The sequence below is a fragment of the Lissotriton vulgaris genome, chromosome 2_2, assembly GCF_964263255.1.
Source record: "Lissotriton vulgaris chromosome 2_2, aLisVul1.2, whole genome shotgun sequence".
Taxonomy (NCBI): domain Eukaryota; kingdom Metazoa; phylum Chordata; class Amphibia; order Caudata; family Salamandridae; genus Lissotriton; species Lissotriton vulgaris.
In genome coordinates, this window is record NC_141688.1 from 327,918,733 (window position 1) to 327,932,209 (window position 13,477).

General features: G+C 45.3%; 1 protein-coding gene across 1 annotated transcript in view; it reads left to right on the forward strand.

Annotated features, from left to right (window-relative positions):
- LOC147729404 (uncharacterized) overlaps positions 1 to 11,907 on the forward strand; it is a 164,322-nt gene extending 152,415 nt beyond the window's left edge. The window contains exon 4 of the mRNA XM_086959728.1: positions 8,646 to 11,907. Within this exon, the coding sequence (XP_086815854.1) occupies positions 8,646 to 8,893 (248 nt within the window). The 3' untranslated portion in view covers positions 8,894 to 11,907. The remainder of the gene's footprint in view (positions 1 to 8,645) is intronic.
- Positions 11,908 to 13,477: the final 1,570 nt, after the last annotated feature.

Here is a 13,477-nt window from a genome sequence, read left to right on the forward strand (position 1 = left end):
CAGCTGCGAAAACAGCCCGGAGCTGGAAACAGAGTCACGCGGCTTCTCGTCAGGTGGAGAGCAGGAGTGCAAAGCAGCAGCTGAGAAAACAAGACCCACACAAGAGCCAAGTGACACGAACTTTGGAGTGTTTAGTACGTGTTTAGTACGTTAATGCCAAGTCAACTCTGTGTAACGATATAACATGCATGGAATGATCTTCCAATCTCTTTAAGACAGACTTCCAGTCTTCTGTCTTTCCGCAAGGCCCTTAAGACTTGGCTCTTCCCGTAATCTTTGAGGCTGTTTTTATGTCTGTATGCTCTTTTGGTGTTATGTTTTTTTTTTTTCCCCATCTTCGGTTGGGAGTCTTCGTCAAAGCGCCGGGATACTCCAGTGGAGTGGCCGTGCGCTATAGAAGTGTACAAATAACATAACATAACATAACATAACAAGAGAGAGTGGGCCACGGAATTGCGAACTTACCGAATCTGCATGTGTTGTAATTCCTGGAACCTGTTAAAAAGGAAAAAGACTAATTAGGAAAAGGTCATTTGCAGGTCAATGTACACAGAATAAGTCAGTTATCTATAATGAGAAAACAATTGGAGAAGATGCACCTGAGAAATTCCTAAGCAGCAGCGCATCTAAAGAGAGAGAGAAAAGAAAAACAGAATTAGTTATTTTGAACAATAAGAATTCCTCATAAGAAAACAGCCAAATATGTAAATAACAGACCAGAATAAACTTAAGGATTGTCATAAACTAAAACCTGGTAGGTCACAGAATAGATAAGCCAATAAAAAAGGAATACAGGGAGATAATAAGTGATTAACCATATTTAAATGTTTTGCAGATGTAACAATATCTTCATACAAATAAGAGAATATCATCAGGCATAAGAAGAGAGGCAAGGTGCTAAAGGACCGTGGGTAGGTAGTAATACATAAGAACTAAATAGGCGAAGAAATAGAGTAAAGTAGAGGAGGGAAAACATATAACTGTTGTGTGTTCAGTTTTCTTAGGAATCTTCGGTAGGCTGAGCGAAAGCTGAGGAAAAGAACCAGACAGAAAACCAGAAGGTTCTGGACCAGTCTCTTCTTGTTCTTTATTATTTTATCCATTTTTCCCCTTCCCCCTTTCTGATCAGTTAGCGCCAAGATTCCTTCTGGCTCTGAGTGATTGGTAGTGGGAGTCGGGAGGTTTAGCAACTTCTATTTCTGTGCAAGAATTACAGAAACCAGCAAGTGGTAAGAAGGTGAGCGTCTGACAGAGTGAAGTGCCCACGTTATAGATCTTGCACCCGAACAGAATGGTTGAGGGGATTAAATTGCAGACCTTAGGGTCGGTCTTAGAGGCAATCCAGAAGGAGCTAGTAGCGATTAAAGAAGAGAATCAAAGTCTAAGGCAAGAGGTCATGAATTCTAGGAAAGAGACAGCTGAGTTAGCACAGAGAATAAGGCAAAAACAAGTGGGAATCACCACTCTGGGGGACCTATATACTAATTGTACTTTTAACACAGCGCAAGACCTATCATACATTAAGAATTGATCGTTCCTGTTCAGATTTAATTATTATTGATTGCAAGGGGCCATTAAGAAACTATACCCAACTTTTCCCCACGAACCTGCACAGCTGAATATGCTACAGCTTCTGATCACATCACCCAACACTGCACATTTGGTGTCCAGACTTTATACGGCAGCACAAGATGACATTAGGGACAATAGCCACAAAACCATGGCTAGGTGGAATGTATTCTTAGAAGACCCCCTAACGGCAGTTCAGTGGTCCACAGCTTGTACACTGACAACTCCTGACGCCTAACGGTAACCTACGACTGATTCATATAAAGTACCTCCATCAAACGTACTACACACCCGCGAAACTTTATAAATATGGTCTAAGAGCGGAAGCAAATTGTGCAAGGTGTGGATATAATGATGCTGACTTTCTGCATTTAGCGTGGTACTGTGTGAAAATACATGAATATTGGGAACAAGTTACCGAAATATTGGCTGCAATGGTGGGAGTGCCTGTGGACTGTACTATTAAAGTTTGTTTGCTGGGTTTGTTGCCAAATGTAAGGGCACTAAAGCGTAAATTCTGTATGGTGGCGTTACTCCTAGCTAAACGCAGAATATCCATGAGTTGGGGCAATAAAAATGTGCCATCTATGAAAGGTTGGCTGGAGGATTTGACATATTGCCAAGACACACTGCGCACGTATGAAGAGGAATTGCCCACTAGATCGATGCCACGGGACTATTGGAAATATATCGAGGTATATTTACGTGAACACCCAACTGTTGATGATAACGCATAATTCCATAGTATATTGTGATCTGTACTGTAAGTACCCGAATACCTGAACTGTCTCTATGTAAGTATTTTACGTTGTAAGCCAGAGAATGAATGCTGTAGTGTAATAGTCCATTTGCAGTTTACATGTTGTTTTTACTGAACCCAGAATGTGTAAAACCCAATAAAGAAATTTACAAAAAAAAGGGTCAAGGAAGGGCACTGTCTGCAGTTAAGTTAATATTTGTGCGCATATGTTAATGCTGTTCAAACTTGTATTTACGGTTCATTAACCCCTTCGCTGCTGATGACGAGCTCAGCTCGTCATCAGCCACGTGGTTGTGTGCGGATGACGAGCTGAGCTCGACATGTAACGCGGCTTTTAGAAAAAAGCCGCACAGCGGAAAAATAACCGCCGCAGCGATGCGGTTAATTTAAAGCCTTTATTATTACGGTGAGCGCTCCAAGTAAATGTAAATTCTGACTGCACTACTGACAGTGGATCCAGTATAAAAATGTGTGCACACGGTTTCAAAGTTTAGAAACATGAGGCTATGCAGAATGGTCCCCGAATGCTCTCTGATTAGATGCAAATATTTGCAGAAGCTTGAAAGCAAGATTAATGATTATTTGCTTTTAATATAAAATGTTCCTAAATAAATGAAAGTAGGGGAAAAAACATTTTGCTAAACTACCGTAAAATTTCAGGTTCCATTTCATTGCAGCATCATTTAGTAAAATACTACTATTTCTCAAAAATATTCATATTTGAAAATCAGTATAACCAGTTTCAATAAGATTACAGGAAACATAAAAATAAACAAGCTTTGGCAAATCCAGTTGGTCTGAAATTGGTGGTCAGCTTTTTAATTTTGGCAATGCACGACTTGTTTTGGCATGGTTTTTGGTAAACCTTATTGATGCTAGAGCTGCCGGACCCTCACCATTATGACAAACATTCGCAAAAGCAACAGTCGTTTTTTGTCTCAATAAAGCACACACTACCACATTAGTTATTGGCACCGAACACAACTACTTTGTGTACCGATATGCTCATTGTGAAAGAACAGAATGTGATCACTCACAGTGAGGGAGAATGCAGCTATATGGTTTTCATGAATTTACAGAAGTAGGGCAAGAAATTGTACTCCTGGAAAATATTTGTGAACTGCATTTTAGCACGAGCAAATGTGCATGTGTAGATTTGCTCATGCTAAAACCTGAGTGTTTGCAAGTTCATTTTCCCTCCAACCACTTTTTCCCCAACTCTGGAAGAAGGTATACGTCTGCCATTATCAAGAATACATTTCCAACATTAGTCAGTATGGGAAAAGATTAGAGAAGAGTTGTTGAAAACCCTTAAACATGCAAGCTTGTAGATTTGCACAGACTCAAAAGGGCATTCCAACCCTGGAACTATTGCTTACTACTACCTTCAGTCCCAGTATGTAGATCTGCCGAAACATGGCAACATAAAGGGATTGCTAGTATTCAAACACAACTATGGTATGAGCCCTGGCATAATCAAAGAGGCTATATAACAGCTCTTATATAATGAGATTTCTGCCATAATTTGTCACCGCACTACATGGCACCCAAGGGACAAGTGGATTTTGTTACAGGACAAGTAGATTTATGAAGCAACCTGTCCCATGGACAAGTAGATATTTTAATAAATTCCACAACCCTGCAGAGTCTTTAGTCAAAAGGGCCAACAAGAGTTTAACAATATGAGAAAAGCTACGGATCCACTGCCTACAGAAAGAAGTAAGGCCAATGAGTGCACGAACATCCTTCTGAGTACGGGGCACAGGCGTGTCTAAAATAGCTTGAATGCGGTCTGATGTGAGTGCATGTCCCTCCTTAGACCGGAGGTGACCTAAATAGGTAACCTGCTATCTACAATATTGCAATTTCTTCCTAGAAACCTTGTGATGGTGAGATGCAAGAAAGGAGAGCAATGACCGTGTTCCTTCTTCACACTGTTCAGGTGTATCTGCAGCCAACAAGATGTCTTTCAACATATTGTCTGAGAACCACCCCTTTTAATACAGGGAAATAATCAAGCTGTCTTTTCAATGCTTGGCTGTAAATACTAGGACTCTCTGTATACCCCTGTGGAGCTCTACAGAATCTGAAGGATCGATTATTCAAAGTAAAGCCGAAAAAATATCGGCTGTCAGGATGAATAGGTATCGAGAAGAAAGTGTGCTTCAAATCAATCACACTAAGTGTAGTTGCAGCCGGAGGAACCATAGTAAGAAGTGTCATGATGTCAGAGACTATTGGATATTGGGACACTACAATCTTATTAACCTCTCGCAAGTAAATGATAAACCTGTATATTTTAGTATCAGTGTCTTTTTTCAAGATTGGAAGGATGGGACTGTTGCAGATATTTTAAGGGACTTCTTCCTCAACCCCTACTTCATTTAGATCTTGAACAATACGTATTAGTGCCTCTTCACCTTCTCAAGATATTTTATATTGAGGTAGTCATGGTAATGAAGCACCTTCCTTTACTTGAATGTGAACTGGTGGGATAACCATTTGCCCCACAGCGGTATCTGATGTGGCCCACAAAGTACTGGGTAGTGATGCCAAAGCAATATATTCTTTAAGGAGACATGGTTTCTCAGCCATAGGATAGTTATCCTTTAAAATAACACACACACATTCTGGGGAACAACGTATTGTAGCGCAAAAATGTTTGAGCATATCGAGACCCACAATATTATCTGGTGTGTTGGGGGAAAGCAAGAATGGACATGCAGCAGTGAATTTATCAACATGAAATGCAAGTGGTTGTGACAGTGGGCTAAGAGAAGGTGTCCCATCGAATCCTATCAATGTTATTGTTAAGTCAGACAGGAGAGCCTTTGGAACCAATTTTTTAGACAGGGCGCTACGAGTAGCTCCTGTATCAACCAGAAACCCATCAGTAGAACCCAAGATATTTGCATCTACATAGGGGCCCTTCTGATCTACTGGGATTTCAACTGGTTCCTTACCCCATCCTAGGCATTCCAACCCATAATTAGAATCCTTCAAATCATCGGTCGAATAATCAGACATTTTATATTGATTTCGCCTGTCAAAAGTATTAGAAGAATTTTGAGTATGCTCTACTGCCTCAAACCTAGTGCGATTGTCCATACCTCCCCTATTTCTTGAGTTTCGTGGGCAGTTTCCTGGGCAGCTTCTCATTTGTCCTCTACCACGCTGATACTGCTGACCTCGCAAAAGTGGGCACTCACAACGCCAATGTCCAATCTCCTTACAATAAGCACACTGATCGGAAGACAAAGTAGCTCGAGGGAAAGAGGGTGCGCCAGGACAAAACATCGCACGTCCGCCTCTACTACCACCTTTATAAGATGGACCATAAACCTGAACTAACATAACCTTTGTTTTTAAATCCTTAGCCTTTTTATCCTCTTTGCCTTTTTCTTCCCATTTCTGGCGTTCATAATACTGGGCCATAGTCAAAAGGGAAACTGGGGAAGACGTAGTCCATGAACTCTCGCTGGCCTTTAGGGAACTAGCTATTCCTGGCAACATGTTTGTGACAAATTTGTCAACGAAGAGATGCTTGCCCGTGTCATCTGTCAACAACTGCCCACTAAAAACATGGAATGTCTCCTCAAAACATGTAAAGAAAATAGAAACTGACTCATCCACTTTCTGCTTACAAGACGCTAACATATTCCAATCTATCCTTTTAGGAGGTATAAAGGTTTTCAGCTTAGTTATTATAGCCTTTGGGAGATCTAATATCTCTTGTTGCGGTTTCTGTGCAGGTTCCCTTTCTACATCTTTTCTCTCTATTTCTGACCAAATGTCTCCAAAAGCTGTACGATCATCTACTTAACGAATAGATCTCCACATACCGAAGGGTAAGATAAGCCCAAAAAACTTGTCAATATCAAGCAAAGTCATAATGCAAGAACTAATAGCTCCTTCAACTTCTTCATAAAAAGAAGCCGGATTTTGCCGCGGGTCAGGCAAAGCAGCTTTAAGAGCCATGACATCCGCTCTACTCCAAGGAGCATAGACCCAATTATAAACAAAATATCCCTTTGCATCAGTTGACTCTTTGTCACTGGTTCCCGCACCCCTAGGATGGACATACAAAGGCGCAGCTTCACGCATTGGTTTCCCAAGAACTACAATATCCTTATCTGTCCCTGGAACTTCCTCCTGTGGCACGGGAATCCGAGCTGTTTGGTCAGCTGCAGCAGCTGCCTTTTTCTCCTCTCCAAACGGAATGCATCAGTTTGTAGTTTAACCACACCTCTAATTAAATCAGCCACCTGGGAAGGGAGAAAAAGACCGTCACTCAATTGTACATGATCAGTTTTTATATCAACAGGCTCTAACTCTTTGGAATGTTTCCCGAAATTTTCAATTACTTCTCCAATAAAAGACTACAAAATATAACTGCTCTGACTCCGGCCATTGCTGAATATTTGCTATAATGTCTGGAGCAGAGGTGTCACCATGAGCTGCTGTATGAGCAGCAGATCTGAGAGTGGCCGCATGGTCAGTGGTCAAAAAGGAGTAAGTCTGTCGTTTAGTGTCCAATTCTGTCCCTTTCATACCTGAGTGAGATTGATCATCTTCAGAAGCATCCTCGGGGGCAAAGGGAAAAGTATATGGAGGCGGAAAATGATCTAACAAATTTTAATCGTCCTGTGGTTCATTAAGTAGAGGATAGAGAGGGCGCCGGACAGGGTATCGGCCATTTACCTGTAGATGACGATCCCTAGCCTCTTTCTCTTTTATTTCCTTCATTTCTTTATTTTTCATTTCCCGCACTTTCAGATAGATATTTTTGTGCTGCTAAAGATTGCTCTTTCCTCACTCTCTCATGCGCTTCTTTCTCCCACATTCGTGCACAGTCAAACATATCTGGTCTACTTTTATGCTTAAACACACATTATTCCACATACTGAATGATTTTTTCTCAGATCAAATGACCCATTTATTGGCCATCGTAAAGCAGGATCTTTTTTAGTGTATTTATTCCACAGTGCACTATACATTATGGAAGAAATATCGTTTTTAATGTACATATACCTATTTGGTGTCCCCTCAGGGGAAGCCGGCAGACTTTGTTCTAAATCCATGGTGGTACTTCCAAGAAAGAAACACATCCTTTGAAGCGTGCTTGAAACAGGCATGTCAAAAAATATTATAATAAATATATTATAACCAAATAGTACTTATCACAAATATAGTATTGTTCAAGAATTCACAAGTTAGAGAAAAATCTCCAATTTGCCTGCCTATATATATTGCAATTTATAGATTAACCCAAACTAAACCAGAATCTTGGCCAAGTAAATCCAAAACAAAAGTGTCGCTTTTGCGACCTTACCAAGCTAAACGTTTCCAGCCTCCAACTGCCAAGCTCTGAATCGACCTAATGGTCACTGTAACACGAACGCCAAAGGGATCTCAGTCGGAGACCGGCACCACCTGGAGGGTCAAATGGGGAAAATTGGAAAAGCACTTCGGTCTGCTAAGACAAGGGTCTCCTAATGCAGCGTTCATCCTTAGCGAGATTCTAAAACCTCAGTCGGACATCCGAGTCGCCGATGAGCCCCACGTTTTGCGCCAATTTGTGGGGGTGAGCCTTTTCATTGCCCACCGGTGCAGGGGTTCGCCCTTCTTTGCGCACGGGTCCTTTAGACTGACAAAATAGAGATTGGCACAGAAGCTGTAATATTAAAGAATACGTTTATTAGGACTCATGAGTGGAAATACATCAATGCATAACCCTCAGTATGAGGCAGCACATGGAGTACAGAAACCATGGTGTTTATATACAGTGATAGTTGCGGTGTAAGCATGGAGGTTCAAAAAGAGGCAGTACAAGTGTACACACACATATAGCTAGTCACATATAAGGGTACATGAGAATCACTTAGTCAACAGAGTGGGAGAAGTTACATAGTTGCTGACATCAGTTAAAATAGCCTGACAGTTAAGTCTGTAACAGGTGCATTCTAGCAGCTACAGGCCTTTATGAGCATGCGCAGTGCTCAGGCTCAGAGCTGAAGGAGTTAACTATAGTTGATGACACAGGCATAATAGAGAAGCAGGCAACAGCGAAGACGGGGAAGCATATGGCAAACATATAGCTAACTAAAAGGGACACCACAAACAAAATGGCTTCAGCTCATGCTAACAGTGATCTCTGCCAAATTTCCACACTGTGGGGGTCATCCTGTGGGGGCCATTCTGTGGGGATCATGCATTGGGGGTCATCCTGTGGGGGTTCATCCTGTGGGGTTCATCCTGTGTGGGTAATCCTGTGTGGGTAATCCTGTGTAACCCTGCTCCTGTGCTCCCTCCCCAGGTACCTGCTGCATCATCTCGCTCTGCACCTGTGTGGCCGGGATCAACTTCGAGCTCTCGCGGTACCCCCGCTACGTGTACGGCCTCCCCGAGGACATCAGCCACGGCTATGGCTGGTCCATGTTCTGTGCCTGGGGGGGCCTGGGACTCACCTTGCTGGCTGGATTCCTCTGCACATTGGCCCCCTCCCTCAACACCCCCCGTGCCAGCAGCGTGCAGAAGCCCAGACAGGAGAACGGGGCAGTGTGACGAGGATCAGAGGGTGCAACACCAGGGCCAGGCCTGCCGGGAGTACCACCAGCAGAAAGCAGGACTGAGGTCTGAGCCATGGTGAGTGACCTAGAGACAAGAAGTGATGCTGCAGCCCCCTTCATGGTGGAGCAACAAGCTTCTGCTGAAGGGATTTCTGCTGCTCTGGACACCGTGTTGGGGGTAACCTCCCTGATGACCAGGTCCACCCTACAAACACCGTCATGGCTCGGGGACCTCTTGTGTCGCTCCCTGAGGCTGGGATGTGCGCTCCAGGAGCCCACATGACGACTCGTTCTGGTTTTTAACAGTCTACTTACGTCTCTTTTTTCTTTTATATATGAAGAGTGTGTCCTTTTTTATATACTGTACATGACCTCCTGGCAGCAGACACACCTGGAACACCTGGGAAGGCAGGTGACGTCACAGGCTCCATGGCCCATGCACAGTACCACCTCTCCCCCAGGTGGGTACCACCCTTCTCCGGCATGCAGTGTGAAGGAAGTGCCTAGAAGCCAGAAGACTGTGCTTTAGGGGAGGGGAGATGACGTCATTCACTGAGGGCAGCTTGACAATGAAGGGCAATAGTCCGTCCCGGGACAACTGGAATGGAAACCACGTCACCACTGATTGAGTTGGGGAAATGAGTTCTTGCAACAAAACCCACCTTTTCTCCGTTATCTCCATAAAATTAAGAGTTTTTAACAATAACATTAGCAGGCAACCACGCACATCCTCAGACGCCTTAACTATGCCTGAGAAGCAATGCTGTGCTCGCCAGAGCCCCAGCAATGGAGGCATCAGACAGCACCCCTAGAAGGGAGGGTGGGGGCTCTCCAGGCCCCCAGCCAGGCCCTGCACTGGAGGCGGCAGACACCACCCCTACGACAGACCCAAGACCTGCTGACCTTTTGGAGGGTACTCAAGACCTGGCTGTTTGACCAGTAGCGCCCCCCCCCTCCCAGCGCCTTGAGACACTCACGGGTATATAGTGCACTCTACAAATGACTGGTTGATTGATAGAAGGGAGTGTGGGGGCTCTCCAGGCACCCAGCAGAAGCCAGACACCACCCCTAGATAGAAGGGCCACTCAAGAGCAGAGGTAGCAGACACCACCCCTAGAAGGGAGGGGCACTCAAGAGCTTGGGTAGCACACCCTAGAAGGGAGGGTGGGGGCTCTCCAGGCCCCTGGCAGTACCCATACACCACCCCTAGAGGGGAGGGCCCTCTAGAGCAGGGGGCCACTCTGCAGTGACGGCCCAGGTACTCAGAAAAGAAAGGCTGGCTCCAAACCCAGGCTTGTCCGTTTCTGTACATTTATTGTAGACTTAAGACGGTAACGTCAGGTGCCTAGCGCCCCCTCCCCCCGAGTAGGGTGTGAGGTTCTAGTTCTCTAGTACCAGAACCAAGCCACAGAACCCCAATGCCTTCCAGTGCCCAGGACCACAGTGCAAAGCAACGCTGGTGTGCAGAGGCAGGCAACCACAAGACAACGGCAGCACGACCCTCTCTGCAACAGACAAGAAAAACAACACACACAATCAGCCAAGTTCAAGACAACAGACCCCATTGGAAAATAATCAAATGTCCAAACAAACTTCTCCCGGTTCTCCCCAAACCTAAAAATGTATACACTCACTGTTAGGAAGGCAGAACGGAAGTGGAGGCATACAAAATATGCAACCGACAGACAGCACTACAAAACAACACACCGGCTCTATATGGATCATATAGCCACAGCCAAAAAAGATTATTTAGGCAACAGAATAAGCCAGGCTGCCAACTCTCACAAAGAGCTGTACAAGATTGTGAAGAAATTCACCAACCACCCCCCCACCTGCCAACTACCGCATATCGCTTCCCAGGAGTGGGTCGACTCCCTTTCATCCTTCTTTGTAAATAAGATAAATGACATTCACAAACCCTTTCCCCCAACCGTCCGACACACCACCAAAAGAGAGACACACTGAGAAACCCCCCAGCACGCAAACTCCCTCAGAGAATTTCACGCAGTCACAGAGGAAGAAGTATCTTCCACCCTAAACCGGATCAAATCTGGCTCTCCGACCAACCCTGCCTCTTCCCAGATTCTACTTAAAATTGGACCTGCCCTTCTCCCCAATCTGACCGAAATCTTTAATCCATGGTACCTTCACTCTGGAAAGAGGCCATAGCCAGACCCATCCTGAACAAGCTGACAGCAACCCCAAACAGCTTTTTAACTAGCGACCAATCTCTCTCCTACCCCTGTTTGGTAAAATCATGGAATCATTGGTCAATAGCCAACTATCTAAACACCTAGAAAGCAATAACCTGTTGGACCCATCTCAATCGCCTATGGGAGTTTGGTGTTGAGGGCTCCGCACTGAACTGGCTCAAGAGCTACCTGACAGACCAATCACCAAGGTCCAAATAGGAGACTTTTCCTCCAAGAACCAGCCAATTGGCAAGGGCGTCCCACAGGGATCCATCTTAAGCCCAACACTTTTTAATTTGTATGTGTCTCCCTTAGCCAAGATAATCAAGGCCTATGGCTTTCAAACAGTGTCATACACGGATGACACGCAATTACTAATCACCCTAGGACCCTACCCCACCGACAGTAAACAAATATTCAAACACTGCATGACAGCCATAAATGACTGGATGACAAACAACCATATGCTGCTCAATGCCAGCAAAACAGAAATCATGCTATTTGGTGATGCACAGAAACTATGGGCCAAAGACTGGTGGCCCCCCTCTCTGGGACCCTGCCCCCCACCCAAGACAGCAGCCCTCAACCGTGGAGTGATAATGGATAACAAACACCATGTCAGACCATATTAATAATATAGTCCGCACTAGCTATGGTCTAATGCGCAGTCTTAGAAAAATCTTCAAGTGGATTCAACTATCCTCCCGCATGCCCCTAGTACAGGGACAAATCATTAGTCGCTTGGACTACGGAAACTCACTGCTGGCATCCATAAACGAAAAGCATCTAGCAAAGATCCAGGTCCTGCAGAATACTCCCCCCCGCCATACCCCATCCCTCCGCTCACCCCCGGCACCCAGTCTGAAGACCCTTTACTCCCTCCTCATCAGAAAGCGGATTCATTTCAAACTCTGCTGTCTGATACACAAAACCCTCAATAACAAAGGACCGCAATATCTAGATAGAAAACTGACAAAACACCGACCAGTAAGAACCCTTCGCTCTACCGGCCAACAACTCCTAACGGTACCCAAGGTCTGCACAGTCAGGAACAGTGGTAGATCCTTTTCCAGAATTGCTCCTGAAATAGAGAACACATTGCCTTTGCATCTCCAAATGGAAATGGACCACAAGAAATTTCACAGATCTCTTAAACCTGGCTATTCTCGCACTGTTGCCCCTGTTCTTCTGTTTTCTGAGTATTCGCTAGCGCTATGAGACCTATGAGTGATATACGCGCTTAATAAATACCAAAATACTATACAATACAATTGTGCAGAGAGCGAACCTCCTTGTGTGACACTCAACACTGTTACAACCCGGGTCACAACCATCCTTGCACAACTGGGAGCCGCTCTTCTGTCTCTGCATCCCAAACTGAGTAAGAGTCGTTTTAAAACGACACTTCAAGAACAATGTTCCAAGACAAGCTTTCCCTTAGTATAGTGTGATGTTTGACGTCAAGTGCCCCCTGCGTGCCTTAGACTCCCGGCCTCTGCACGTGTGAATGCTGAAACGCGCCGCCTTCCTTCGACGCAATGCCTCACAGCTGTGCAGGAGAGGCGCAGGTCTTACTTTGGGGAAGGAGCAGCTGCTACCTCGGATGGACTATATTCAGTAGCTCTGCACACATGTCAGCTGTTCAGCACCAACATAAGGGTGTCCTTTGCTCATCACTCCAAGCGCCCTCGAAAGGTCGCAGGGCCCCGGGTCCCACCGTGGAATCATTTTAGATGGGGGGGGGGGGTCAGTTGACATCATGACATGAGGGTATATTTTCGATCATCTCACACAGCGCTGCAAGTAAAGTTGCTGTGCTGCGTTGTTTGAAAGATCGAGAGGAGAGCTGCGCCATATTTACAAAGACATGGCTCAGTTCAGTGCTCTCTCCTTGTGCTGATACACTTTGGGCAGCTTAGCGCCAATGCGGGTACCCTTTCGCCAACACAGATACCCTTGCGCGAATGCAGGTATCCTCATGGCCAACGCAGGTATCCTCATGGCCAACGCAGGCACCCTTGCGCCCACGTAGGTACCCTTGTGTCAACGCAGTCACCCTCATGGCCAACACAGATCCCCTTGCGACAACGCAGGTCCGTTTGCCCTAGCACCAACGCAGGTCTCCTTGCGCCAACGCAGGTCCCCTTGCACCAACGCAGGTCCCCTTGCACCAACGCAGGTCCCCTTGCACCAACGCAGGTACTCTTGTGGCCAATGCAGATATCCTAGCGCCAATGTAGGTACCCTTGCGCCACAGTGTAGGAGATGGCATTAGGGACTGAAATAGACGTTGAGGACCCCGACAGAAAATGCATTGTTAGTAGGTTTGGAGCAGGAAGTGAGTCATCGGGACCTACCAGAGATAGTATCTGACCCGAGAAGCAGGC